We start from the raw sequence: 25,786 nt of genomic DNA on the forward strand, positions 1-25,786 counted from the left end.
AGACAAACCAGAAAACTCTACTTCTTTCCAAGTCAGAAAGATACATTCAGTTTCCTTTTACATTAATGAGGGTTGCTTTTTCTGCTTTTCCAGGTAAAACACAGGTTATGGGTGAAATCAAGATTGCATTAAAGAAGGAAATGAAGACAGATGGAGAACAGCTGATAGTAGAAATCCTGCAGTGCAGAAATATCACATACAAATTTAAATCTCCAGATCATCTACCAGGTATCACACAGAAACCAGCTTCATGATACTTTGAAAACATTAAGTAGGGTGTATCTGAAGTTATTTAACATAACCACTAAAATGGGAAAGAAAATTGCTTCTTAATCAGTATGACATATTCTATAGGACTCTTTTTGAAGTGCTTTTTTTCTCCTATGAGCAACTTTAATGAAAGTTAAAAAAAAATTGTAGAAGCAAATTAACTCTCAGAAGTTAATCCTCTTCTTAATTTACTTTTGATTGTTAAAAATGAATCCTTTGTTTAACTTTAATAGAAATGATAACTCCCTAGGTTGTTAAAGAATAATGATATCTAATGAAAAATTGTATTTTGGTGAAAAAGCTTTTTAAAAGTTAAAAATTCATGTTAGTAATAATATTTTAATACATACATAAAGACATCAAGGTATTTGTTCCTTTAATGACATCATTGTAAGCACAAAGTAATTCCCTTGGATTTAGTGGGGTGGTTTCATTTCTACACATGTGAATGAGAACAGAATATGGCGCTCTAAAGTACCGTGCTCTGTTTCTTCACCACTCTTCCCCTCTGTTGAAATCATTAGCAACAACGATTATCTAAAAGCTTCTGTATTTAACTCGTTGAACTGTTCTTCCCCAGACCTGTATGTGAAGCTGTACGTTGTCAATATCTCTACCCAAAAGAGAGTAATTAAGAAGAAAACCAGGGTATGCAGGCATGACCGAGAGCCTTCGTTCAATGAAACATTTAGATTTAGCTTGAGTCCTGCTGGGCATTCTCTTCAGGTAATTTTGCATTTTATTAAAACCTAATTTTGGATGTTGTCCATGCTGTGCTATGGGCATTTGAGATCAATCTTCTACCCCAGTTGTTTGCTGAAAAGAGGAAATTACAAAGGAAATAACACAACTACATAATAATGGAAATATCGGGCTGGAGGAGACTGTGAAAGATGGTTCGATCCATCACCCTACACTGAGAAAGAGTATTTATAGACGAGGCCTGAATTTTTTAGGCTTGGTCTGTTCTCAAAATCCCCTAGAGAAGGAAGTTATCCATGCCTTCCAAAATTACTTTTCTATATATTTAGAAAGTTTAGTATAATATTTAACTTAAATATGCCATATTTTTAAATTAAGTTAATTTAAAAGTATCCTCACAAAGCACTGAGGAAAACTGATATGCTTTCTTTTTGTAAAAAAAAATAATAAAATTGCACACTGAAAGTTTGTAATCATATCTTTCCTCTCTATTTTTCCAGGCTAAGTAAACTAAATTTCTTTGATGTGTCCTTCTGCCTAAATGCCTGATCATTTTATCATTCCCTCAACTTCTTTAAAAGTCATACTCTCAGGCATTGCAGAATCACCCATTATGCCAAGTGACATATTCTCTGTGTACATTTGGAAAGGAGATGATGGTATTTTCAGTCTGTGGCACATCAAATGATGTATGGAACTGATTCAGGAATGGTCCCTCTCTTGAGTTTTAGTCGCTTAGACAGATTGGATCATTTGGTCAGATACGCATTTTTAGACAGACAGGGTTCGCTTTACCTACCGTCATTTATGTTCACACGAGTAGATAACTAATATAAGCCAGATATTCAACTTCTACTCAGTGGAAAGGGATGGTCAATTCCAGGGGTATCTGCGTGCTAATTTTAAAAGTAAGGGGGTAGAATTGTTGGGCATACCAGCATCCACTAAATGTACCTTTAAATCTGGAAGACTGACATAAACAAGCCAGCTACATTTTGATGACTAAAGTTAAACTGGATTATCTAAGTGCTTATGTTAGGTTTATTGGTTGTATCATTAAAATTAAAGCCAAAATAGATGTTGCTTACAAAACAAAGCAAACAAAACCAGACACTGTTCTCCCTGTGTTAAAGCATCCTAACATCCTTATTGATTTAACAGACTCAGTAAAAGACTACTTAAGATGCTATATTACCTGGGAAAACACGGAAAACACAAAGTGGTCAATAAAGTCTTAATGAAGTTTAAGAGCTTAAATTCCTGTAAAAACTTTGCTTCCAGTGGTGGTTTGAAGAGGAAATCATAAGGGGTGAGTAGACCAGTGAAGAAGAACCCACAGAGTCCCATGGGAAAATAAGCCCTCAAGTTGTTAAGGAGGGAGGTAGGGAGGGAGGTAGCTGTAGGAACAGTCACTCTGAGACTTCACAATGTTTCCTCAGAAACGCTGTGATACATACTGGTGCTGCACACCAAACCTAAGAAGGCAAAGGCTGTAAAACTAGCAAGGAACAAGTTTAAAACAAACAAAAGGTGTTTCTTCTTCACATAACTTGGAGTTTGACCTATAAAATCTGTTGCCATAAGATATCGTGGATGCTAAATGTTTTAATGGAAAAAGTAACTGGAGAAAATGATTGTACATAGTCATTGGCAAAATACTTCATAGTCCATTAAATACAAACATACCACTTGTGAGTCAGGAAGTCAATGGTCCAGAGATCATAGTAGATATTTTGGGAAAATATCACTGTTATTATATATTGTCTTGTTCTTATATTCTGCCCTATACACTTTTGGAAGCAGAATATCTGCCTGGAAAGATCTTTGATCTGGCTTAGCTCATCTGTTTTTATACGGTCTTTGTACCTATCAATTAATCAGTTCCTACTGCAAATGAAGCTGCTGATTTGAATGCTGAATTTGACAGTGATGAACATTTGGGGCCAAATGGGGAAATTTTCAAAAGAGATTTGAGGGCGAAAGGAAGGAAACCAAAGCAGAATGTACAGAACAAACATGGAATTGGGAAATTTGGGGGGATAAGATCAGAGAGGGGGAGTAAGACATGTCAAACGGTGATCATAGAAAATATATTGTAAAAAGACACGAGAATCAACTACAGACAGAAATTAGGACAAGGCACTGCACTCTAAAAATCAACAGAAAGAACTGTGAATATTAGCCATAAAATGGGACTATGGGATATTGAGAAAAAAAAATAAAAAAAGAGGAGAGGAGAGGAGAGGAGAGGAGAGGAGAGGAGAGGAGAGGAGAGGAGAGGAGAGGAGAGGAGAGGAGAGGAGAGGAGAGGAGAGGAGAGGAGAGGAGAGGAGAGGAGAGGAGAGGAGAGGAGAGGAGAGGAGAGGAGAGGAGAAGGGGAGGGAGGGGAGAGAGAGGAGGGGGGGGGAGGGGAGAAGAGGGAAGGAAAAGGTAAGGTAGAATCATCTGTTCAAGTGTATTGGGAATAAGGAAAAAAAAGCCCAAGGATTAGAAACTGAGAATAGCTGATTCAGGATAACAAGGTTGGAATTTAAAACTCGGAGCAGGGAAGAAACAAGGCTGAGAGGCAGACAAGCTGGAGAAGTCAGATACTAGGGATCCAGCTGGCAGGAGTGGAGAGAAGGCTCAAGGACAGAAGTGATGGAAAATTTCTGCTAGAATTTTTTTCTGTCCCAAAACTGTTGATGTGTCAGAATGAAAAAATTCTGCAGAAAACATTTTGACAGGTTTCAGACAGGCACTTGCCTCAGCCCCTGGTAACTTGCTTGCTTGCTTCCCTGATTTCCCTGTTCCTTGGCAACCCACCTGAGACCCTTCTGGAAAGCACTAAGCTCCTGGCTCCTTCTCCTTGTTCCCTGGCTGCTGGCTGCTGGCTTGCTACAATTAGAAACACGTAAATTCCTATGTGAAGGCAATCAGAAAAAAAACAACCAACCAAACAAACAAAAAATCTTTTTCACAGATGTTCTGGTTTGGCTTGCCAGCTTCTAGGCTGTCCATTTCTTCAGAAAACACTGAAGCAAGTGACCTAGAAGCCACTGGTAGTGGAGGCAGGCTGCCTATTTTCCTCAACGATGAGCTTTCTGATGAGTGAAGTGAGGTTCCCTAATGGCTCGGTGCCTAAGGGTTATTTGGTCTTCCTTCCTCAAACCTGTTGACCTATGGGCATGTAGGTGTCTAAGCTGTCCGTATACAGACTTTACTTGCCAATTGATATCAAAATCGGTCAGGGAACTGGGAAGTTCATACAGGAAAATAACTGCAAATTTCGTCCCCTCCCCCTTTTTTTTTTTAAATTTAAAAATTAATTTTTTAAATTACTGTAAAGTTTGCATTTTTTACTTTGTTTTCCAAATCAGAATGGAAAAATTTTCAAAATGTGAAGTTCTTGGTTACTGGAAACTCTAGTTCTTCTACTGTTCTGTTACATGTCTACTGCTGTATTGTCTCTTCCAGCATCTCAGTGGAGTAAAAAATTCTTGAGTCCTGCCATTCTGTTAGCATAGATCTGTGAAACCAAGCAACAAGATGTCCTATTTTCTCTCCTGCTGGTCCACATAGAGGGTGACAGCCTCCTACTGTTATCAGTTACCTCCCTTGCTCATTGCCTGAGGTCTGCTCAGAGACTGTGAATATTATGTGAATACTATAAACCTACTGCTAATCCTACCATGGAACTGCAATTTTTCATGAGTTCTTTTTCATTTTGAAAAACCTAGGAAGTAGTTAAAAAAAAAAAAAAAAGCATTGAGCTTGTTAATTCAGTTAGTCAATAATTAAGAAATGATAGAATTTATGTGACTGCGTAACTATAATTCACTCCTTGAAGTATATATAATACCAAATGTATTTCTCCCAGAAACACATAGAATGAACCTATAGATCCACAGAACGAATCAAGTCCACCAGAGAAGGCTGATGTTTGCATGGCATGAACCTGCTGAGCTGGAAAACATGTGTCTGTATGATACATCAGGGAGAGTCTTGAAGACCCAGCCAGCGCTGCTCACCCAAGTGCCAGGGCCATTCCTTGCCCTTCCCACTCTCCGTGGCTGGGCAAGCAAGAGCCGTAAGACCAGATGCCATACAGTGGCTCTCAGCAGAGACATAACAGGAGTGAGATTTCAGACCAAATCTACATTTGAGGTTAGACTACCGCTTGCTGAGGTCAGAAACCAGAACTCTGGACTTTCTGACACACCAGGCTGCTCCGAGTTACAGCACCCTTCAACTTCCGTGCACTTAAAAAGGGCTGATACTTTGCTTACATAAAGCTTTACCTTGTAACTTAAAATTTGACCTTGTGTTTGTCTTTGGTAAACCGCAGGTGAACAAATCGCTTCATAAAGTTCAAGATGATTGTCATCTTCTAGTTGCTACATCCCGTGATAATAAAATAGAGGAGGGGGAAGGTTCCATTTTCACAGGGCTTTGTTTTCATTGGGAATGTGACTCTATATAAAGGGTTATGCTCACCGTTTCTTTTCTCTTCTGTGCATACTAAATCAGAGCTCAACGTTTCTGAATCTGTCGTGTTTGCGAGCAAATGCGGTATGTTAAAATGCACATTGATAATTATTTATTGTTATTATTATTTTCCCAGATTCTGCTTGTCTCCAATGGAGGGAAGTTTATGAAAAAGACACTGATTGGGGAAGCTTATATCTGGCTTGACAAAGTGGATCTAAGGAAAAGAATAGTAAACTGGCACAAACTGTTGGTCAGCCCCACACAAACACACTGAGCAGAGCTGTCTGCTTAGGGTGCAAAACCTGCAGAGTCTGCTCTAAACAGCATCACTCCAAGACTATAGTTTGATATCATTGTGTTTAGCTAGTCTTTCAGAATACAAAGTAGAAAAGAGCAGTCTCTGGGCTACATAGCACACTTAAATGAGGGCTAGTACACTTGTTTTGCTGCAAAAGACAGCAAAGTAAAAGAAAACCTGGGCCCAGAAGTTCAAGTGAGGCTGTTTGAAATGAAGACCGACACGAGGGCTCCGTGTGGTTGGACTCTTTGTGAAGAGAGTGACTGTGAAGGAAATAATGAAGGCTGGAAGGCAGGTGTTAATGCAGAGTTCGGCTGCAGCTGGAGGTAGTCTGATGGAAAAAGGAGTCTGGTTTTCTGTGCAAGCAGAAGGAGATCATTTTATGCAAAAGCACCTAGGGTGACTGACTTTCCAAATCTCACTTAACAGAAGTGCAAAACTCGTTCCTCTGCACCTTAGGATCTCTGATAATTTGCTGTAGTGAGATTTTGCCACTTGACACAAACTGCAAGGCGTTTGCAAGAGTGGTAATGTTATTTTACATTACTTTTTCCTTCTTTCTTTTTCCTTCAGAAACTATGCTGTGGAGAATCGGATCTGATTGTTTTATTTGTTTTTTGTGTGCTAACAATGGATATAAACCGCTGTCCTAGAATGTAATGGATAAAATTATATTAATGATCTATAATTTGGGATGTAGTTTTAAAGAGAAAGGACAGGATGTAAACTGCCCTACATCAGGAAGAAAAAATGCTGTTTCGATGTCAGTGACACTGTACTTCACCCTACCCTTTGAAACAGTCGTTTTAAAAAAAAGTTTGGAATCAAAGAGGCTTACGCACTGGGACTAACACAGTTATTTCAACTACTCCTTTCCATTTTTCAGCAACCAGTCTTATTCTGAAACTGTACAGAGACAATACATTGTGGGCTGTACTGTGGGCACTTCCGAGCAGTCGACCCACCGTGCTAACCCCAACCCACCCGGTGCAGGGCTCTGTCTCAACGCCGGTGACACACTTGAAATCTAAGGGGAAGGGAGAGCAGGGCAGTTACCGCCTGGATGCTGTTGCTTTAGAAAGAGTTAAGAATATCCTCTTGCTATCTCAGGTGAATGTCTGGGTATAATCCACTCAACAGCGCGGCTTCTCAGTTAGGAGAGTAAATAGAGAGGTAACTTGCAACATTTAAGACTGTGTCAGCACTTCCACGCTTTCAGGAGCTTGAAACCGAGCTGTTAGCTCACGTTGGGAAGAAATTACTGCCTGGGATGGTTTAGGCTGGTTGTTGCATTTTCCCTTGTACCATTTTTGAAGAAGGGAAAGCTTTTTCTCCCGTTCCTAAAAATAGAGCAGTTTCTTTAAAAACAAGAATCGATACGTTACTAACTCCCCTGTTATTCAGAAGTTGTTTAATATTTCACAGCTTCATTAAAAAGTAGTTTCCCTCAAAATCTTACCTCATGACCTTTGCATATTCAAACAGAAAATGACCAAACTTCTGCACTTCAGACATTTATTTTTCTTGCCCAATAAGGACTTTTCACAAATTAGTTAATGAACATCATCTTAGATTTTCTGTATATATGTAGTACACTTCATAGAATCATAGAACTTCCACAGGTTGTGCAAAACCAACTGAAAATATTCTTCTGGAAAATAATATATGATTAAAAAAAAAAAAAAAAGAAAAATAAGGTTCAGCTTACTCAGAAGCTGGGCTGACTGTAAAAAAGCTACACCATTTAATCCGGTGACACTTCCCGCATACAATTTATCTTTGTCAACTTAAAATAACAGCGTGGAAAAGGATATGAGAAGAAACACACAGAAGATATTAATGATACACACACCAAGGAAACTCCTGTTAAGCCGTTGATAACCTGCTGGTAGTCTGCTTAACTTGCAAGCAGAGTAATCTTACCAAAATCTTATTAGCTATCTTAAAAACACAACATCACTGACAGTGGAAGTAGGATGTGTGCTTTAATGTTGAATTTTATGCTTTCACCAATATATGTATGCCCTACCTCTCATACATTTTATAAACAGTTCTTTGGAGTTATTGTAAACATCCTATATGTTTTGATGTTGTGTATGTTTATATAAGAAGACAAGTACTTCAAAGAAAAAATCCCCGATCGAACCAAAAAATCCTATGTGGATATATTTAACATATGTGTTGCTCTTCTGGTGGGTTATTTTGCATTCCCGATGGGTATAGTGTGTTCTTTCTTTGAAAAAAGACCAAAAAAAAAAAAAAAAAAAGTCCAGTTTCAATTACTGTGTGAAGTACAAGCCACGAGGTGTGCAATTTTGTGCAAACTGCTGGTAATTTTGTTCTTGCTAAGATTTATTATAAAGACAGCAAGTCACACTGGTAGTTGCTATGGAGATTTCCAGCAGGAACGAGCACTATCTGGCTGCCTTACTGGGAAGCCTGTAATCATCACTCTTAGTTGAGAAAGTGGACAGGCGTGCTTTGCTCTCACACACATACAAATGTGGCCAATATTTTTATAAAATATTTGTGTTGGGTGGTATAGCTGCAGCTGCACAGAACAGCTACCTTTGCGGGGCAATCAGCTGTCGGCAACTGGTTTAATTCAAGCATCTTTGATTCTCTGAACAACACACGAAATGCTTCTGCATGTTGAAATGGCAGTTTCGGACTCCCATGGTAAAACGCAGAGAGTAGAGTTTGTCAGGAAGGCGGCGCTGCCTTGGCCAGCTGCAGCAAGGACAGGGCTCCTTCGGTGTCACCCAGGATGGGCTAGTGACAGACCTGGGCCCCCACGCACGCCCTCTCTCTTTTCCGAGGCGGCGTCATTCAGAGGTCAGAGGATGCTTCCAAAGTGTGCCAAGTTCCTTATTTTGACCAAATTTCTAGGTTGTACTGGAATCACTCTATGCAACACAGATTCATGTTTGAATGCATTTTTTTCTTTTTTCTTTTTTTTTTTTTCTTGTTTTATGAATGAAGTCAGGAAAAACTCTCTTGTGACAATGTTTTTTAAAAAATAATCAAACAAGGACTATTAGTATTTTTTTACTTACTTTTTTGTATATATCTCAGTATATTTTTTTCACTTTTTTCTCATTATTTTTTGTTTCTTTTATCTGGCCAAAAGTGCTTAGATGTGGCAACAGCTTTTATCATTTCTGAGTGATTGATTATTAATAAGTTCACACATTTCTACGATTGCTTTGAAGACGCATATTGCAGGGAGGCAATAGCAGAGGCATTCTAACTTTTTTTATTCATAAATGTGCTGAGTCAACAGAGACTGAAGCTGCTTCTTTGTTCAAGGCCTTGTGTAGTGGAAACAAGCTGAAAACGAGCAAAAGCACAGTGTATGTGTTTACAAATGACAGGGATTTCTAATGTTATCATTATTATTACTATTATCCATACAATAAGCAGCAAACAGCCACTTTTTTTTCCAGGTTAAAACTAGACATGAGAGTTTCTATGATGAATGTTGAGCTAGTTCTTTATCTATCATTACACTTTAAAGGGATAGTATCCAGGGGTAATGAGTGCTACTTCTTTATTATTACCCATGTTTTTACATTACATGGATCCTGTGCGGAAGAAACAAAAACCCAGTCTGAACCAGTTGAAGTCAGTAACAACCAGTCTGTCGACTTAAACTGGCTCTAAACCAAGACCTAGGAAATATTTGCGTTATTTTTCTGGATGCTGGGTGTTCGCATGGTTAGGCTGTGGGATATGGTAGCTGGTAACCAGCTGATACTGATTCTTAGTTTGAGGATGATGATGAAGAAAAAGAAGACATCTATTATATTGTAAGCTACTGTGTGCCCAATAGAGATTATTTAATTAGGATTTAGTTTCATGGAGATATCATAAAGATGTTAATAGTATTTTTTTAAATTATTATTTGAATCATAACTGACACTATTTTTCAGTACTTTATTTTCATTGCTACAATGTTGAATGTCCCAGATTCCATTATTTGAGTATATATCTAGATATGTACATACCTATGTGAATAACAGAGAAAATTTGCATTTGTGTGAGTGTAACTTATAAAAGTAATGAATCAGAGAGGAAATTTAGTGTAAGTATCCATCTACATTATATTTAAACCCTAGTCCTACAGGCCTTGTGAATTTTCGGTACACCTGGCATGTAGGTTCAGTTGCTCTTTATGAATACATTTTGCCTTTAGAAAGAAAACAGAAGGAATAAGTGAAACCGGATACTCTCTCTTTAAATCATGAGAAGCATTTTAATGTTTTCTATATGTTCTGTTTTATTATTTTGAAAAGATTAATAAGCAAATATATTGAAGAGCTCAAAAATTATAATATATATAGATATCCATAACTCAAAATAGATGATTTGAGCAAAAGCTGTTTTCTTAATTTGTTACCCTGTAAATAATTATACATTTTTGTAAAACAAACTGAGTTTAAATTATTAACTCCATCTGACATCCAAGCATGTGAATGTGTTCTTATTTGATTGTATCTTATAGATGTTCAGTGACGTGCTCAGGTGCTCAACAATGGCTGACTAGCGTGTGTGCTGTCATGCTACGGACAACGTGTACAGCATACCCAATGTTTAAAAAACTCCAAAAACACCAAAAAATCACAAAAACACAAAAAAAAAAGTTTAGTCCTTGGAGAAATGTAATGTTTCCACAGTGAATGTTGCATGCATAGATGGTGGTTTGTTGATATTCATTTTGGTTTGAATTTCTTTTAATTTTCATTTTGCTTCCAGATTCATCAGGAAAAAAGATACAGACTTGTTCTAAAGGTTGTAAAAACTGAAACAAAAGCAGAATGAGAATTGTATAAAAATGCTTGTAAATCTGTCTCAGTTTTCACTTTATGTATAAATCCATGTCATGGTTTTGTGATTGTATACAGGATGTATCTTGAGAACTTATGCAAATCGTGCTGTATAAAGGCTGTTAACCCAGTCTGACAAATAAATATTTAAAATATCTGGTTTGGTTTCTTTTCCCTAATTAGCATGAAAATCTATTTTGCTGGTGCAAATTTCCCATTTGTTGACCACGGGGATTTTATTGTAATGCTGTACACACTGCCCTTATTCATCTGTCCGCTTTCAGCATTAGCTCACCTCCCAGGGTATCACTAATGTCCCACGTTTCACTTTGAAATAATGAATGGTTAGCTCATCGAAACCCTTCTTCAAACAAGTTGGAACCAAAATCCACATGCATCTTGTTGATACCTTCACACAGATTAATCTCCAACATCCTGAAAAAATGACAAATAAATCTGCACATGTCAGCAGTTTAGGAATGTATAGAGCTTTGTCTCCTCACTGCAAAGAAAAGATGCTCCTGATGAAGGCAGAATAAGAAAGCATCTGATAAACCCTGAAGGGTTTTTCTGGCTCTTCCCTGCAGTAGAAAGGAGGTTTCCAGGAACGATGTCTTTTAGACCTTATTATAAACAAGAAATAAGTTTCTTTAGCAATCATTTTTATATTACTGATTTGTACCTGACTTGATGACCATCCATCAGGTTTTCCCACAGAGCTTGAGTTTCTGAGCCATGTCTAGACCTATATTTATTATATTTCCATAGATTCCCTCTTTGATACAAATCCATACTCCCCAAAAAAGATAAATTGATGCTTGGGTCCGGCACCTGGAGCACATAGCCTGGAATGTTTTCTGCCAGTTGATGTCCTTTTCTCAAAAAATAACGTAGTGAGAAATAAGCAACAACTTTGAGGAGACCTTAAGAAAAGAGGTGCCCTTTTTTACCATTAGCCTACTTACTGCAGCAGTGACAGAGGCTAATTTCTACTTAATGTCCATCAGGAGCCAAACTCCAGTATTCCCCTTACCGGCCTTAATAACAAATATATATATTCGGGGTATTTTGGTTTCCATTCTTTAAGGAAATAGTCACAGCTACAACCAACGTGCTTCACCCCACGATCAGCCCCACTTCTCAGCATCTTCTTTATTTTGGTGCGGAAGATCCCAGCCAGCATGGTGGCCCCCTGGAAACGGTGAGAAAGCATTTCTGAAGCGTTGAGAGCTTCACAGGACAGAAAGCTGACTGGAATTAACTTCTGTGGAAGCTGTAGGTTTATCTGAATCTAGCTCCAGGAAACTAGCTTACAGAAAGAAAATCCCAGTATTCTTTCACACGCAGAGAGAGAATGAATAATTAATATGTCTCTTTTTAAATAATTAACAGTGTTTAACAAAAGTGTGTGTTTACTCAGTTAAAGCACTCAGCAAAGTGCAGAGTATGCATGAAATATTTCCTCTCAGTGCTACTGCGGGGCTCGAGCTAACTGCTATACTGGTATACAACGTGAAACCGGGAATCGGGCAGTTCACGGAATATTTTTAAAATATAGGCTGAAATTAAAGCTTATATAGAGAAAAGTCACGGAAAAATATACCCAGAGATTCAACTTAGCATTCTGGCTCTGAGGACGGTCCCCTCCGTTCTCAGATCCTGAAATCAAACCCCGTGCAGCCCCTGGGTTTGCAGCGGGAGAGGAGCCTGGTGCTCCGCATCGCCGCAACTGAGGGGCCGCGCTGCCCCCTCGCAGCACCGCCCGGCGCTGCACATCACGGATGGGTTTCATGCTGCTAGAACGGCTTGAATAGCTATTTGCTGCGGTTTTTTGGTTTTGTTTTTTTTTTTTTTTTAATCAAAAGAAGTCTTAGTCCTGTCTGTTCCAATGAAGCCCCATATCAGGGACTCCTATTCCATCCTCTTTTCAGTCTATTCTCTCTCCAGGACTTTGTTCTTGTGCCTCCTCTTCTTATAGGTTTTAGAGATTTGTTGACTCAACATGCTTTGGTTACACTTACATTAGTAACTCAAGCATGTCTGGACATAAGAACTTGTACTTTTAAATTGTCTCCAGGAACAGGGGTCTTCAGACATATTGTCCTGACCACGAATTCCTTTCTCCTTTGAGAGATCTCCGCTAGGGTTTTCGTCCTTGAGGTCTAGCAGAAGTTACTGCTCCCCAGCTATGCCAATTTGCAAAATAGTGTCCAGCCCACCAAAATTTTGTGAATTCAATAATCTGCTTCCTTAGGGAGGCCAAAGTCTCAGGGACTCTAGCAAGAACATTGCAGCAAATATCTTCAACATTATTCTTTTCATAGAATCATAGAATCATAGAATATTTTGGATTGAAAGGGCCCTTTAAAGATCATCTAGTCTGATCTCCTTTCAATAAGCAGGCACATCTTGAACCAGACCAGGTTGTTCAGAGCCTCAACCAATGTTTCCAGTGATGGGGCATCTACCACCTCTCTGGACAACCTGTTCCAGTGTTTCACCAACCTAATTGCAAAAAATGTCTTCCTTCTATCTAGTCTAAATGTACCCTCTTCTAGTTTAAAACCATTACCCCTTGTCCTATCACTACATGCCCTAGTAAAATGTTTGTCCCCATCTTTCTTATAAGCCCCCTTTAAGTACTGAAAGCTCTCCCCTTCTCTTCTCTGGGCTGAACAACCCCAACTCTCTCAGCCTGTCCTTATAGGAGAGGTGCTCCATCCCTCTTATCATTTTTGTGGCCCTCCTCTGGACCCGCTCTAACAGGTCCATGTCTTTCCTGTGCTGAGGGCTCGCTTCTTTTGATGCAGCCCAGGATGTGGTTGGCTTTCTGGGCTGCCAGAGCACATTTTCAGCTCATGTGAAGTTTTAAATTCACCAGTACCCCCAAATCTTTCTTGGCAGGGCTGCTCTCAATCCCTTCATCCTCCAGCTTGCACTGATACTGGGGGTTGTCTTAACCCAGGTGCAGGACCCTGCACTTGGCCTTCTTGAACCTTGTGAATGATATTCACATGGGCCCACTTCTCAAGCCTGTCCAGGTCCCTCTGCATGGCATCCTGTCTCTCAACTGCACCACTCAGCTTGGTGTGGTCTGCAAGCTTGCACTCGATCCCAATGTCTGTGTCCTTGATGAAGATACCGAACAGTACTGGTCCCAGTACAAACCCCTGAGGGACACCACTCATTACTGATCTCCATCTGGACATTGAGCCTTTGATCACTACCCTCTGGATGCGACCAACTAACCAGTTCCTCATCCACCGAAAAGTCCACCCATCAAATCCATATCTCTCGAATTTAAAGGGAAGGATGTTGTGGGGGACCGTGTCAAAGGCCTTACAGAATTCCAGATAGACAACATCCAACTCTTCTCTTGTTGACTGTTATAGTCACTCCAACACAGAAGGCCAGTAGGAGGCCAGGCAGGACTTGCCTTTTGTGAAACCACATCTCATACATGGGAATTAGGAAATTCCTTCATCCCTTCCTTTTTCTAGGTGATTTTCCTGACACCTGATTCAGAAAGAGCACAGTGCACGTTTTTCAGCCTTGCTTTACAAGGACGGTAAGTTCCAAAGATTTCAGTCTGTGAGTCAAGGGTATTTATGAATTTAGCCCACAACAATAAGGAAAATAATGTAATAAAAACCAGTCATAAACTATCAGAGATCTCTCCAAATCTGTCACACGAGCATATATAACTAAACTAGGGAAAAAAACTAGCCACATTGGGATGGTTGGATGATTTATCCATATCAGTATAGATAAAATCACAGAATCACAGAATGGTCAGGGTTGGAAAGGACCTTTGGAGATCATCTAGTCCAACCCCCCTGCCAGAGCAGGACCACCTATAGCAGGTTGCACAGGAAGGTGTCCAGGCAGGTTTTGAATGTCTCCATAGTGGGAGACACCATAAAATGGTGTGATTGTTTGAAAACTCAGACACTGAAGGTCTGATAGAGGAAGGATAACAGCTATGATAAAGATGGAAGGCGTTGCCAATAAATTGCTGACTTGAATCAATACACTGGTTGCTAGGGTTCTTGTTATTTAGAGAGGCCTTGACAGTCAGGAGAAATGGCTGATGGGAAGCTCCTGAAGTTCAAAAAGGCAGATGTGAAGTCCTGCTTTTGTGATGAAATAACCTCATGCAGCAGGCTGGGGCCAGCTGAATGAAGTTCGGCTTTGCAGAAGAGGACTTCAGGGTCCTGGTGGACAGCGAGTTGAACCAGTCAGCAGCATGCCCTTATTATAAAGAAAACCAACCAGATACTAGGATGTATTATCACAAATGTATCCAGCATGTCAAAAAAGTATTATTTGTCTTTATTTGGCACCTGTAAGAATTGACAGTGTTGTGTATAGATTTAGGCTGTCCAGTAGAAGACAGACATTGATGCACTTAAGCAAGGCCAGCAGATGCCTACTAACATGGTCAGGAGTCTTGCACATATGAAGTATGAGAGGCTTGAGAGAGTTGGATTTATTTAGCTTGGGGTAGATAAGGTTAAGGGGACCTGTCTACAGATGCCTTATAGGAGGCTATAAAGAAGATAGAACTACTATCTTGGAGGTCTGCAATGATAGAACAAGACCCCATGGACACAAGCAACAACCTGAGAAATTCTGCTTATATATTTGGAAAAAAAGTCACAGTGGTGGCAATCAAATGCTGGAACAGGCTGCCCACAGAGTTTGTGCAATCTCCATCCTTGGAAGTATTTAAAACATCTGGACACATCCCTGAGCAACATGTTTCATCTGACTTGCTTTGAGCAGGGGTGGGGAATTTGACCAGATGACCTGGTCTTTTCCAAACCAAACTATTGTCTATGATTCCAGAGTTAATGGAACAGCAAGAAACTACAGCCTTGTATTATCACTTCATTTTTTAAATACTCAAAGAGAAGAACAGTGCCTCTGGCTTCACGTATATCAGACTCACCAACATACATTATATGCTACCCCAGTGCTCCTGAGTGAAATTCACTGTTGGCCAATATAAATCTTTCACTTCAAAGAGCTATAAAGCCTATTTGCTAAATTGCCTATGCCAGCTGGAATACAGAAGTTTACTCCAATTTTAAAGTTACTAATCCACCAATGGCATTTCTGCTTGCTGGTCAAAAAGGCAAAGAACAGAAAGGAACTAGGTGGAGCAGACCAGTTAGTCTCACCTCTGTCCCTGGGAAGGTAATGGAGCGACTCATTCTGGATGTCATCTCCAAACACATTGAGGAACAGGAAGTTATTGGAAGTGGTCAACATGGATTTACCAAGGGTAAATCATGCTTGACCAATCTGATAGCTTTCTATGATGTTATAACTGGTTGGCTGGATGAGGGGAGAGTCGTGGATGTCATCTACCTTGACTTTAGCAAGGCTTTTGACACTGTCTCCCATGACATCCTCATTAGGAAGCTGAGGAAGTATGGGCTGGATGAGGTGACAGTGAGGTGGATTGAGAGTTGGCTGTGGGACAGAACTCTGAGGGTTGTGATCAGCGGCACAGAGTCTAGTTGGAGGCCTGTAACCAGTGGTGTCCCCCAGGGGTCAATACTTGGTCCAATTTTGTTTAATATATTCATTAATGACCTGGATGAGGGGACAGAGTGTATCCTCAGCAAGTTTGCTGATGGTACCAAACTGGGTGGGGTGACTGACACCCCAGAGGGCCGTGCTGCCATCCAGCGTGACCTGGACAGACTGGAGAGCTGGGCAGAGAAGAACCTCATGAAGTTGAACAAAAGCAAGTGCAAGGTCCTGCACCTGGGGAGGAAGAATGCTGGGCACCAGTATAGGTTAGGGGCGGACCTGCTGGGAAGTAGCTCGGAGGAGAAGGATCTGGGGGTTGTGGTAGACAGTAAATTATCCATGGCCCAGCAATGTGCCCTCGTTGCCAAAAAGGCCAATGGAATCCTGGGCTGCATAGGGAAGAGTGTGGCCAGTAGGTCGAGGGAGGTCATTCTCCCCCTCTACTCGGCACTGGTGAGGCCACAACTGGAATACTGTGTCCAGTTTTGGGCTCCCCAGTTCAAGAGGGACAGGGAACTGCTGGAGCGAGTCCAACGAAGGGCGACTAAGATGATTAAGGGCTTGGAGCATCTGCCTTATGAGGAAAGGCTGAGAGAGCTGGGACTCTTTAGCCTGGAGAAGAGAAGGCTGAGGGGAGACCTTATTATGGCGTACAAGTATCTAAAGGGTGGGTTGAAGGAGGATAGAGCCAGGCTCTTTTCAATGGTTCCCAGTGACAGGACGAGGGGCAATGGGCACAAGTTAGAACACAGGAAGTTCCGTTCAAATACACAGAAACACTTCTTTACAGTGAGGGTGACAGAGCACTGGCACAGGCTGCCCAGGGAGGTTGTGGAGTCCCCTTCCCTGGAGATTTTCAAGACCCGCCTGGATGCAGTCCTGAGTAATGTGCTCTGGGCAATCCTGCTTTAGCAGGGGAGTTGGACTAGATGATCTCTAGAGGTCCCTTCCAACTCTGAAAATTCTGTGATTCTGTGATTCTGTGAACTCAATAAGGATAAGGACCATCTGTTGCTTGACTCATGCAGGCCAAAATTATATATGCTCTCCCACTAGCTGCAATAATGGGCCGATACCTACAACTGTACTTGTTAAAAAAATAATAAAAAAAAAAAAAACAGTGACACCTTTTTCTTCGTAGGCCATCCTCAAACCAGGACAGCCATCTGGAACGGACTGGTTCATGCTTAAGTGTGCAGAACAAGCAACTGCCAAAATCAACTACTGAGAGCGGTCTCTGGAGTTAGATGTGTGTATGTCACTTGATACGTCAGAGCTGTGACAAGGGATGTGCTAGTAACAAAATGGTATGGACAACTGCAAGTCAACATTTCAATCTACATCTTATGTGGAACCGATTCTCACTGAATAGCACATTATATTTGGAAAAAAATCTATTACAATAGTCCTTAGAAGACATTGTGACTAGGAGCCAACCAAAAGTTTCAGATGCCATTTAAAAAAAAAAATCAAAGGGCACGTAATCTAAAACTGCAAAAATATTCAAGAGAACTACTGTTGCTGTAAGTCCCCTCCTTCCCCTTTAGCCTGACATGGTTCCACAAACAAGAAAAATACAGGAAAATCACAAACTCAAAGGGCTGAATGCTGATGGGTTGGGTGGCAGAACCTCTAGCCTGCATATTACTGCTCCTACTGGGAACTTCTCTTTGATGTCTGGCTGCTAAGTGATCCAGCTTCAACAGGATTATTAATTCAAAATTGTTTGAACAAGCAGAACACTCGAATGGTGGTTAGGCAAGTGTGCTGTGAACTACTCTGCAGCGAAATTTAGTTTTAAGCATTTCTGCCCCATTTCCCTGTGCATTTAGTCCATTGCTTTCTTGAGATCTGAAGTCAAAACAAAACCTCTCCTTAGACTAGTCTTCTCACCGTATTCTTGGTGCCAGGAATAGCTATTGTACACACAAGACTCCTACTTAGTACAGAACAGGAGACTTTCAGAAATTAGGTTTCATTTCAGAGTTGCTTTGTTGGTGAAATATTTGACCTTCATATACAAAGGCGGTAATTTTCTTTTTTTTTTCTAAACTAATTCACTTTCCTGTGTGTCAAGGTAGGGTCAGGCTGCAGTGCAGGATTTTAGTGGGGAAAAGGCACAGAGATACAAGTTGATGCACTGCCCTACATCTTCTCTCCTGCTTCGGGAGCCTCTGCGTCAAAAAGAAACAGCCAGTCGGGCAATCTGCTCCCAGTGGCATGAAGAAGTCAAGTAGACAAAGAAGAGCTGCGGCGTTGTGGCGAAAGTGGAATGGGACTAGTCCAGGGCCTAAACCCCCTACAGTCCTGTGGTAGGAGAGAAGGTACAGTATATAAGCAATGACACAATAGCACAGCTACAGGAAGGGTGTTCTTTTCTTCAGATTTTTCTAAAAGCGTTCACTGGACTGCTCTTATTCATAGAAAGTCCTTAATTAATTTATTTTTAATTAATAGTTGGAAATGTAATTATTTAACTACTTTCAGAGTTTATTATAAGTGCGTATGCTTAGGAACAAAAAAACAGTGGTGGTTTTGTTTAGTAATTGGGGTCATCAATTCATCATATGAACTAGAAATTTCTATTAAATTGAGGATTTGGGGGATTCACAGCGGATTTTGAACAAACATTTGCTACTAATCCTACAAGTAGGAGCTATAATGACTCCAGCATCTCCAACTCAGCATCAGAAAATGACAGAATACTGTTAATACACAAAGATTTAAAGTCCTGCTCCAAATATTAATTAAACATTAATTATTATCTATGAAGAATAGCTGAAAGGAATGTAATAAATACAAACCAGGAAAGAATAAGATGCCTTCTGTGAGGTGTATTTAAAACTCTTTCCACAAGAACAAATATTGTGGAGATAAAGGTGTTAGAGAATGGGGATTGGATGTGTACACCCAGGCACTATTTCCATATCTAACTCACAATTAATTTTCTGTGTCTGGCATTTTAAAATATAGAGGAATCAAAATTTGATATTTTTAGACTTTTTTATGCTCATGAAACAGGCCATTTGAAAGGAAGTCCCAATAATGCTAAGAAATGTCTGCATCCTCATGAGAAAAGAATTGCTGATTTTTCAGCCAGTTATATTTCAAGACTTACCAAGAACAACAAAGATGATCATAAATTTTCAGACGCTTTTTCATCTATGCAGTCTACAGAATGTAGAGAAGTGCTATTCCTTTTCTTTCGCAGGTGGAGGAGCTGAGGCACAAGAAAGCTACAAATGTCTTTCCAAAAGTCTTCAACTTACTGTGACTTTCTCATATTTCCTCTGTAAGTGATAGGCCTTACTCAGTCCCTTTCTCTAAGAGGAAAGGAAATAAAAGAAAATCTCATTTCAACACTATGTTCTGCAAATGAAATTAATGCAACCTGGAATAATTTTTTGTGCCTAAAGAGAGGAGGTCAGAAAGGAAACTCCAACTAAAGAGCAGTAAACATTCGTGCTGACAGCGAGTGCCTGGAGCTTGCATGCTGTCTTTGAAGCAGATTTGGGCTGAACGCATCTGGGTAGCTGCTCAGAGCCGCTTGCAGTCTCTGCTCTAATTGACAGTGGTAATAACAGGTTGATTTTCATCAGTGGCTTTAAAAATTTGGAGGAGCTTTTGCAACCCCGGGGGCACTTCATTCTTGCTTCATCCTAGGCATTCAGAAGATGGAATAAGAAAAAAATATTAGCTGCTTGAAAGCTAAGACTCAGTTTGTTAGAACTATATTCTATTCTCAGTCTCATCTGGCGTGACCTCAGGGCACAGTAGAATTTAGTATTATTTTTCTTCTTTTCATTATTGTATTACAGATAGAGGGATGCAGGCATGCAAACTTTTCAACAGCTTTCCTACTAGAGTTCACTTGATGTCATCTTTGTTCAGTTAATATTGGTGGTTTCTGCACTGTTGCTCCACAGAGTTTTTTTTCTTTCTAGTTCTTGTGTCTATCGCACAGATGGGAACTCCTCACCTAGCTCACTCCCTGTCTCCCACCAGCATATGATGATGGTTCCTCACCTCTTCAGCTTAGATTAACTCTATATTCAAACATAAAAGAGCAACACAGCCTTAGAGGCCTGCATTGCCGGCGTTTAAATTTAGGTAAAATTAATCCCACTTTGGAAGTCTTAACTATCATCACAAAATTGCAAGCCAAGGGAACAGTGACATTTTAGGAGCCGCCTGGTAAGCAGATGAGAGTGAGGTGGTTTAATGAAAATAAATCCTGTGCACGGTCTGAAATCCTTTGTTGATGACAGACAGGCTAATTGATACTATATGATATGTAAGATGTTGCTTTAGGAAAAGAATGCAGAGCTCCAGACTGTGTTTGTTCAACACCACTAACACAAAATGGATTCATCTGAGCTATCTGGGCATCGGGGTAACAGCTAAAGCTACCTGAAATGAGTCTCTTTTTTTGTTGTTTTGCTGAAAGGACGGGCTTTCTCTCATGAGCAACTGTATGCGCTTTCAATTATTTTTAGCATATTTCAAATCACATAGTGTAGTAAAGAGGCATAAAACATGCACAGCATGCACTCTAAAAGCTCAGAAACACAAAAACAAAGAAGCAGCCAATTTCTTTAAATAATTTTATTTTTCAAATACAGCTTAAAAAATATTTTCAAATGAGTGAATACTGACAATCCAGGAATCAGTATTCCCAAGAAGAAATATATTGCAGGATTACTAAGAATTTTTCCAAAGAGTAGGCAGTGCATGCATGCCAAGGAAAATCACTGAAAGAGCAATGTCTGGTGATGTGCAGCACAAAAACATTTACATACAGATTTACATGAGAATAGAAAAGCAAGTCTGTGCTTTCTTAATGATGTGCAAGGAAAAAAAAAAAAAAAGCCTGAATGCATTGAAAGCTTACTGAACTCAATAAAAAGGCTTCGAAATTACATAAGACAAGATTTTCTTGAGTAAAAACTTGTGTTTGGAGTAAGTGGTCTTTTCTCATTCCTACCATGATGCTTATTAAGATCTTTAGGTTCAACATGATTTTACAGACCATGTTATTCTGATGCCATAAGGCTTCTTAAAAGTATCAGTGAGGGTGAAATTAAGTTTATTGTTATCATTAACCTTAGTTTCCATGTCTTGGTATGGTAAACATAAAGAGTAAATGTTTGAAGGCCTATTAAAGTGATGTGCCTACATAGAAACGCCAAAGGGCGATATTAATCATTATAATAAGCTCTCAAAGGCAAGTTTTAATCACATGATATCATCAGTTAAATAATGAAGTAGTTTTTAGTATATAGGTCAACAAAAGAGCCAAGTGAAACAGAAAAAAAATATTTGATTGTAGTGTTAATGAAGGAGCGATGCAACAATATTATGAAGTTTGATGCCCATGGGAAAGATGTTTCCTTCTATCACTGAGTTACCTTGAAGATTTTTAATGGGAATCTTTTCTTTCGCTTGTTCCAAATAGAATAAAGACTCTCTGTAAAATGTGTTCCATAATTTTACTTTTTTTTTAAAGTAATTAGCATTTGGGAAAAAAGCAACAAGAAGTGAAAGGTTTAAACTGATGCTTTCAGGTCTATGTATTTAATATCACTGACATGCTAAAGCAGCAAGTGAAGATAATTCACTGGTATTTTTTATTTTTTCTGAACCTCTTAAAAACACTCCTGCTACAGCAATGCCCAGTAACAACACCAAGCAGCAGCATTTTTGTCAGTGCCACCTGACTTCTTTTAAGATGTGATGCATCCAAGCTTGCTCTGATTTCAGCGCTGTGCTATCAGTCACCTTACTGTGCATAGGGAGGCTGGAGCAGAAAACACACACACATGCCCACACACCTGCTTAAAATTCTGAATAGACTTAACCTAGTTACATAGTAAAAGATAACACATTAGAGGTGACTGCTGAGTTGCAGCAGCAAAGTGTGGAGAACGGCGAATAAAAGAGGAGCGCTCTTTCTCTGCCAGAGGAGGTGGAGGACCTGCTGCAGATACCCAACGGCACTGCCCGGCCGCAGCATCCTTACCCAGGGAAACAGGGCTGCAGCGATCCTGCTTTTCAGTTCTGCCTCTGCCCTTGTTCCTGCAGGGGCTGTGATCGCCTTTTGTACCTCTTGCTATTTTCTTTGTGCTCTCCTGCTATCTGGGATGTTTTACATGTGATGAGTACGTGTTCCTTGTTGTCTCTGCTGCGCCTGAGCCAGGTTCTGCCCAGCTCTCAGGGCCGCATCGCTCCAGCGAGCAGCAGCACAGCAGATGAGGTTTGTAATTCTGTGATTCTGTGTATTCATGCCATTAGGACTCCTGATGTTATAATACGCTTTGACTCATGAGGCCTCTGCTGATAGACAGGAAAAAAGAGAGTACCAGTGACCCGTTTGCCTTGGAATTAAATCTAGTGAGTAATTACAAGTCTCTAGTGGATTCGGGCCATCTTCCAATTACACAAAAATTTAATCTTTATTTTAATGGCTGTGATACATTTTATATCTACTAGTATTCAACAGAGAATCCTAGAGCCCAGTCAAGCTCTGTGCGGATCAGTATGAAAAGCTATAAAATAAAAATTTATTTAAAAACCTAAAAAAAGTTGTGTCATGTTTTTCAAATAAAAAAAAGAAAAAACAACCCACAACCATTACTTTACTTAACACTGTAGCTTTTTATTATCAAAGTAGAGTTACTACAGTTCAAAGATTCAGGCACTAAACTCCAGGCTGGAGGGAAGCACTTTAACTCTCTCAAGAGCAGAAGTTAAAAACCTTAGACTTAGGCACCTACGGTGGACTGAGCAAGACAGAAGAGTTGGTATTGCTGTGCATTCAACACCATCTAGGCACTCATCTGAAGTGTGAATGATCACGGCTCATATTCCTCTTTTCTACCTGTTTCTCATCAAGGTCTCAAAACCAGTTTTTTTCTTCTTTACTAACTTCATCAGGCCCTTACGCTGCGCTGCCCTGAGCCCCAGCAGCCCGCTCCGACCTCCCACAGGGGTGAGGGTGCGCTCCGAGCCCGTACACATGGGCTGGACAAGAAATCACTGGTTTTGAATGCAGCTCAGGCTGCACAGAAATCACTGACATAAGTCTGAGAAGATTCTCTCCACTCCTAAAGAAAAAAATTGCTGAAACCTGGCTTGCCAGACTGGTCTTTCCCACTCATTCCTATTTAAATTATTACTCCTTAAAGCTCAAGGTCTGGCAGGACCTAGAGTTTAAATAGATTGTTCTCAATGACCCTTTACAGAGTCCAGCTCGACGTGTAACCTACAGACCCTGTTCACTAGACACTCAAGTTTGATGATTAAAGGCAGAAACTAATAACAGTGGCTGAAGTGCCTTGGTGGACTTATCTCAATGGGGTAGCGCCCATAACGCATCTCCTCACCAGCAACCAAACCTATGCATGTGAGCGACAGCTCTTATTTTAAACCTCTCGTGGCAGCAGATGGTATGGCATTCACAACATTGCTCAAAATCCAGAGTGGTATTGGAACTAATCTTCTTAAAAGTTTAACAATACAATATTTGGATTGTTAGCATCAAATGTTAACCCTGATATTTAAGGTCATTACGCTGGAGACTACCCTAACCCTTATCCTGTAGATCAATTAAGCTTTAACAAAAAATTAAGTGGGATCTTGCTTGTTAAGAGAAAAAGTGCTCATTAAATACATTCTTCTCAGTCCAGCCCAACTGACCTCATGCGTTAAGAAGTATTACACACCTGGAAAGAATGCTCGAAAAAGGGATATGCCTGAGTGTCTATCGACATTCCTGTTTTGTTTGTGCGTATTCACACTGTTAAGCCGTTACCTTTGCAAGGAACCAGATGCAGATACAGAATGGGCTTTTAAAACATACTTCAATAGTTGTAAGCATAGATTCTTGAATAATACACTTTTTCTCATGTTTACAGATGACAGTAAAAGTAAGTGAGAGTATGGAAACTTCAGGTTTTGTGCAGAAGTTGCTGATTTCATTCCGTACTAGCCAGAACAGCAATAATAGCAATTTTAAACAGCTATTTTTCTTTGTAGAAAAGGAATTAATTATTACCAAGATTCCCTGGTGTTTTGAGCTTTAGTATTACTTTTTAATGACAGTCTTGCATCTGTGATACATTTCCAGCATCAGATACATTTCAGCCAGTCTTCGAAAACCTTGATTCAAACTTCAAAAGAATCTGAAAAATGCTGACTAGGCAACAGCCTAGAGATATGAGAATAAGGAATAAACGAGTGAGTAAACTCTCTGAGGAAGGAAACCCAGGGGCTACACAAATCTGGAGCACTCCCCACAAATATATGCTATCATTTTCATTTAGAAGACATCAGTTGGAGGTAAAGACAATACGACTACATCTTACGGTGATATAAATATGGTGATAAAGTTAGAAAAAACCAGAAAGTTTTCTAAAACTATAAACTAAAAATAAACATTAATAGCCATTTTATGGCTTTGTGCACACACTTTAATATTTCCATGTATTTTAAATGTTATTAACAGTGATGTACCTACCTAGAAAAACCCACTTAAATGATGTTTATATGTTATTTAAAATAAAGACTAGTTGTAATCTGCAATTCTTACATCTTTTATGAGGATTTGTGAAACTCAGAAGCTTAAGCTTCACATTTTCTGCATTTAAAAGCTGTTGATTTTAAAGTCAGCAGCAGATGGCAGCAGCGAAAGCAGCCTTGCCCTTAGGTTTACTCATCAGGCATTTAGGCTAGATTCGCACAGACAGCAAGTTTTGTAACATCCAGAAGACTTCAGGGGGAGAAGCTACCCTATCTGATGAGTCTGGATCTTAGTTCTAAGGAAAAAATTATACAGAAATGTAAAATTGTATTTTTGCCTGAATAAAATGTTATGTGGAAACACGTCTTTACAAATAACCTCTTCGCCACCCCAGCGCTGAGGAAGTCTTGGCTTTAGAAAGCAGTAAAGTCTCTGAGTGGATCTAATCTTCTAAATATTCAAAATGTGTTTTTCATAAAAAATGATCAGGAAATTCTTTAGACCAAGAATTTTGAGGTGTGGACTTAACATAAATAATATGGAATCGGTACGCAATGTTCATTTCTACAAGCTTGAGGTGTTGCGGAGGACAGCCCAGGCCGCTCAGCAGTGACGGTGTGACAAAATTTCGGACTGACGGGGTGTGCAGGGGTGTCCTCTAGAAGTCCCAGGCTGCGCAGTTGAAAGCAATGATGCAAAAATTAACCACAAATCCTGCTGAATGGCCACTGATATATCTTTTTTTTTTTTTTTTTTTAAGAAGGCATTTGCATGCAAAGTGTCATTTTTGCAGGCTAGCGAGAGACTTTTGAAAATATTGGGAAAAACTTACCTTTTAAAAATTAACATTACAACAGTAAATACTAGTGCTCTCATAGTCGTACACACTTTTGCAAGTCAAATGAAAAAGTATTTTTAATAGATTTTATGATGATACTTGAATGTAAGTGTTTTATGGAATGGTGTGAGGACTTCTCTGCTAGCAGAGATGCTCTTTCATCCGGGGCTTTGTCAGAAGAGAGTGAACGGCTGGTGTATGCTATAAGACACTATTTCTTGTTCAGAACACGGCCAGAGGAACTAAAACTGTATTAAACTTGTGTCTCCACCTGCCAACTTTCTCATACTACATCTACGCCAAAAGTAATGTGAGGGAAGTTC

General features: G+C 39.8%; 1 protein-coding gene across 1 annotated transcript in view; it reads left to right on the forward strand.

Moving 5' to 3' along the window:
* The window catches only part of PCLO (piccolo presynaptic cytomatrix protein), a gene marked incomplete at both ends in the record, with an annotated part of 381,090 nt that extends 375,374 nt beyond the window's left edge, over positions 1 to 5,716 (forward strand). The window contains 3 exons of the mRNA XM_082487957.1: positions 94 to 228; positions 851 to 996; positions 5,576 to 5,716. Of these exons, the coding sequence (XP_082344083.1) occupies positions 94 to 228; positions 851 to 996; positions 5,576 to 5,716 (422 nt within the window). The remainder of the gene's footprint in view (positions 1 to 93; positions 229 to 850; positions 997 to 5,575) is intronic.
* Positions 5,717 to 25,786: the final 20,070 nt, after the last annotated feature.

Source organism: Vanellus vanellus, assembly GCF_965231255.1.
Source record: "Vanellus vanellus genome assembly, chromosome: 1".
NCBI classification, from domain to species: Eukaryota; Metazoa; Chordata; class Aves; order Charadriiformes; family Charadriidae; genus Vanellus; species Vanellus vanellus.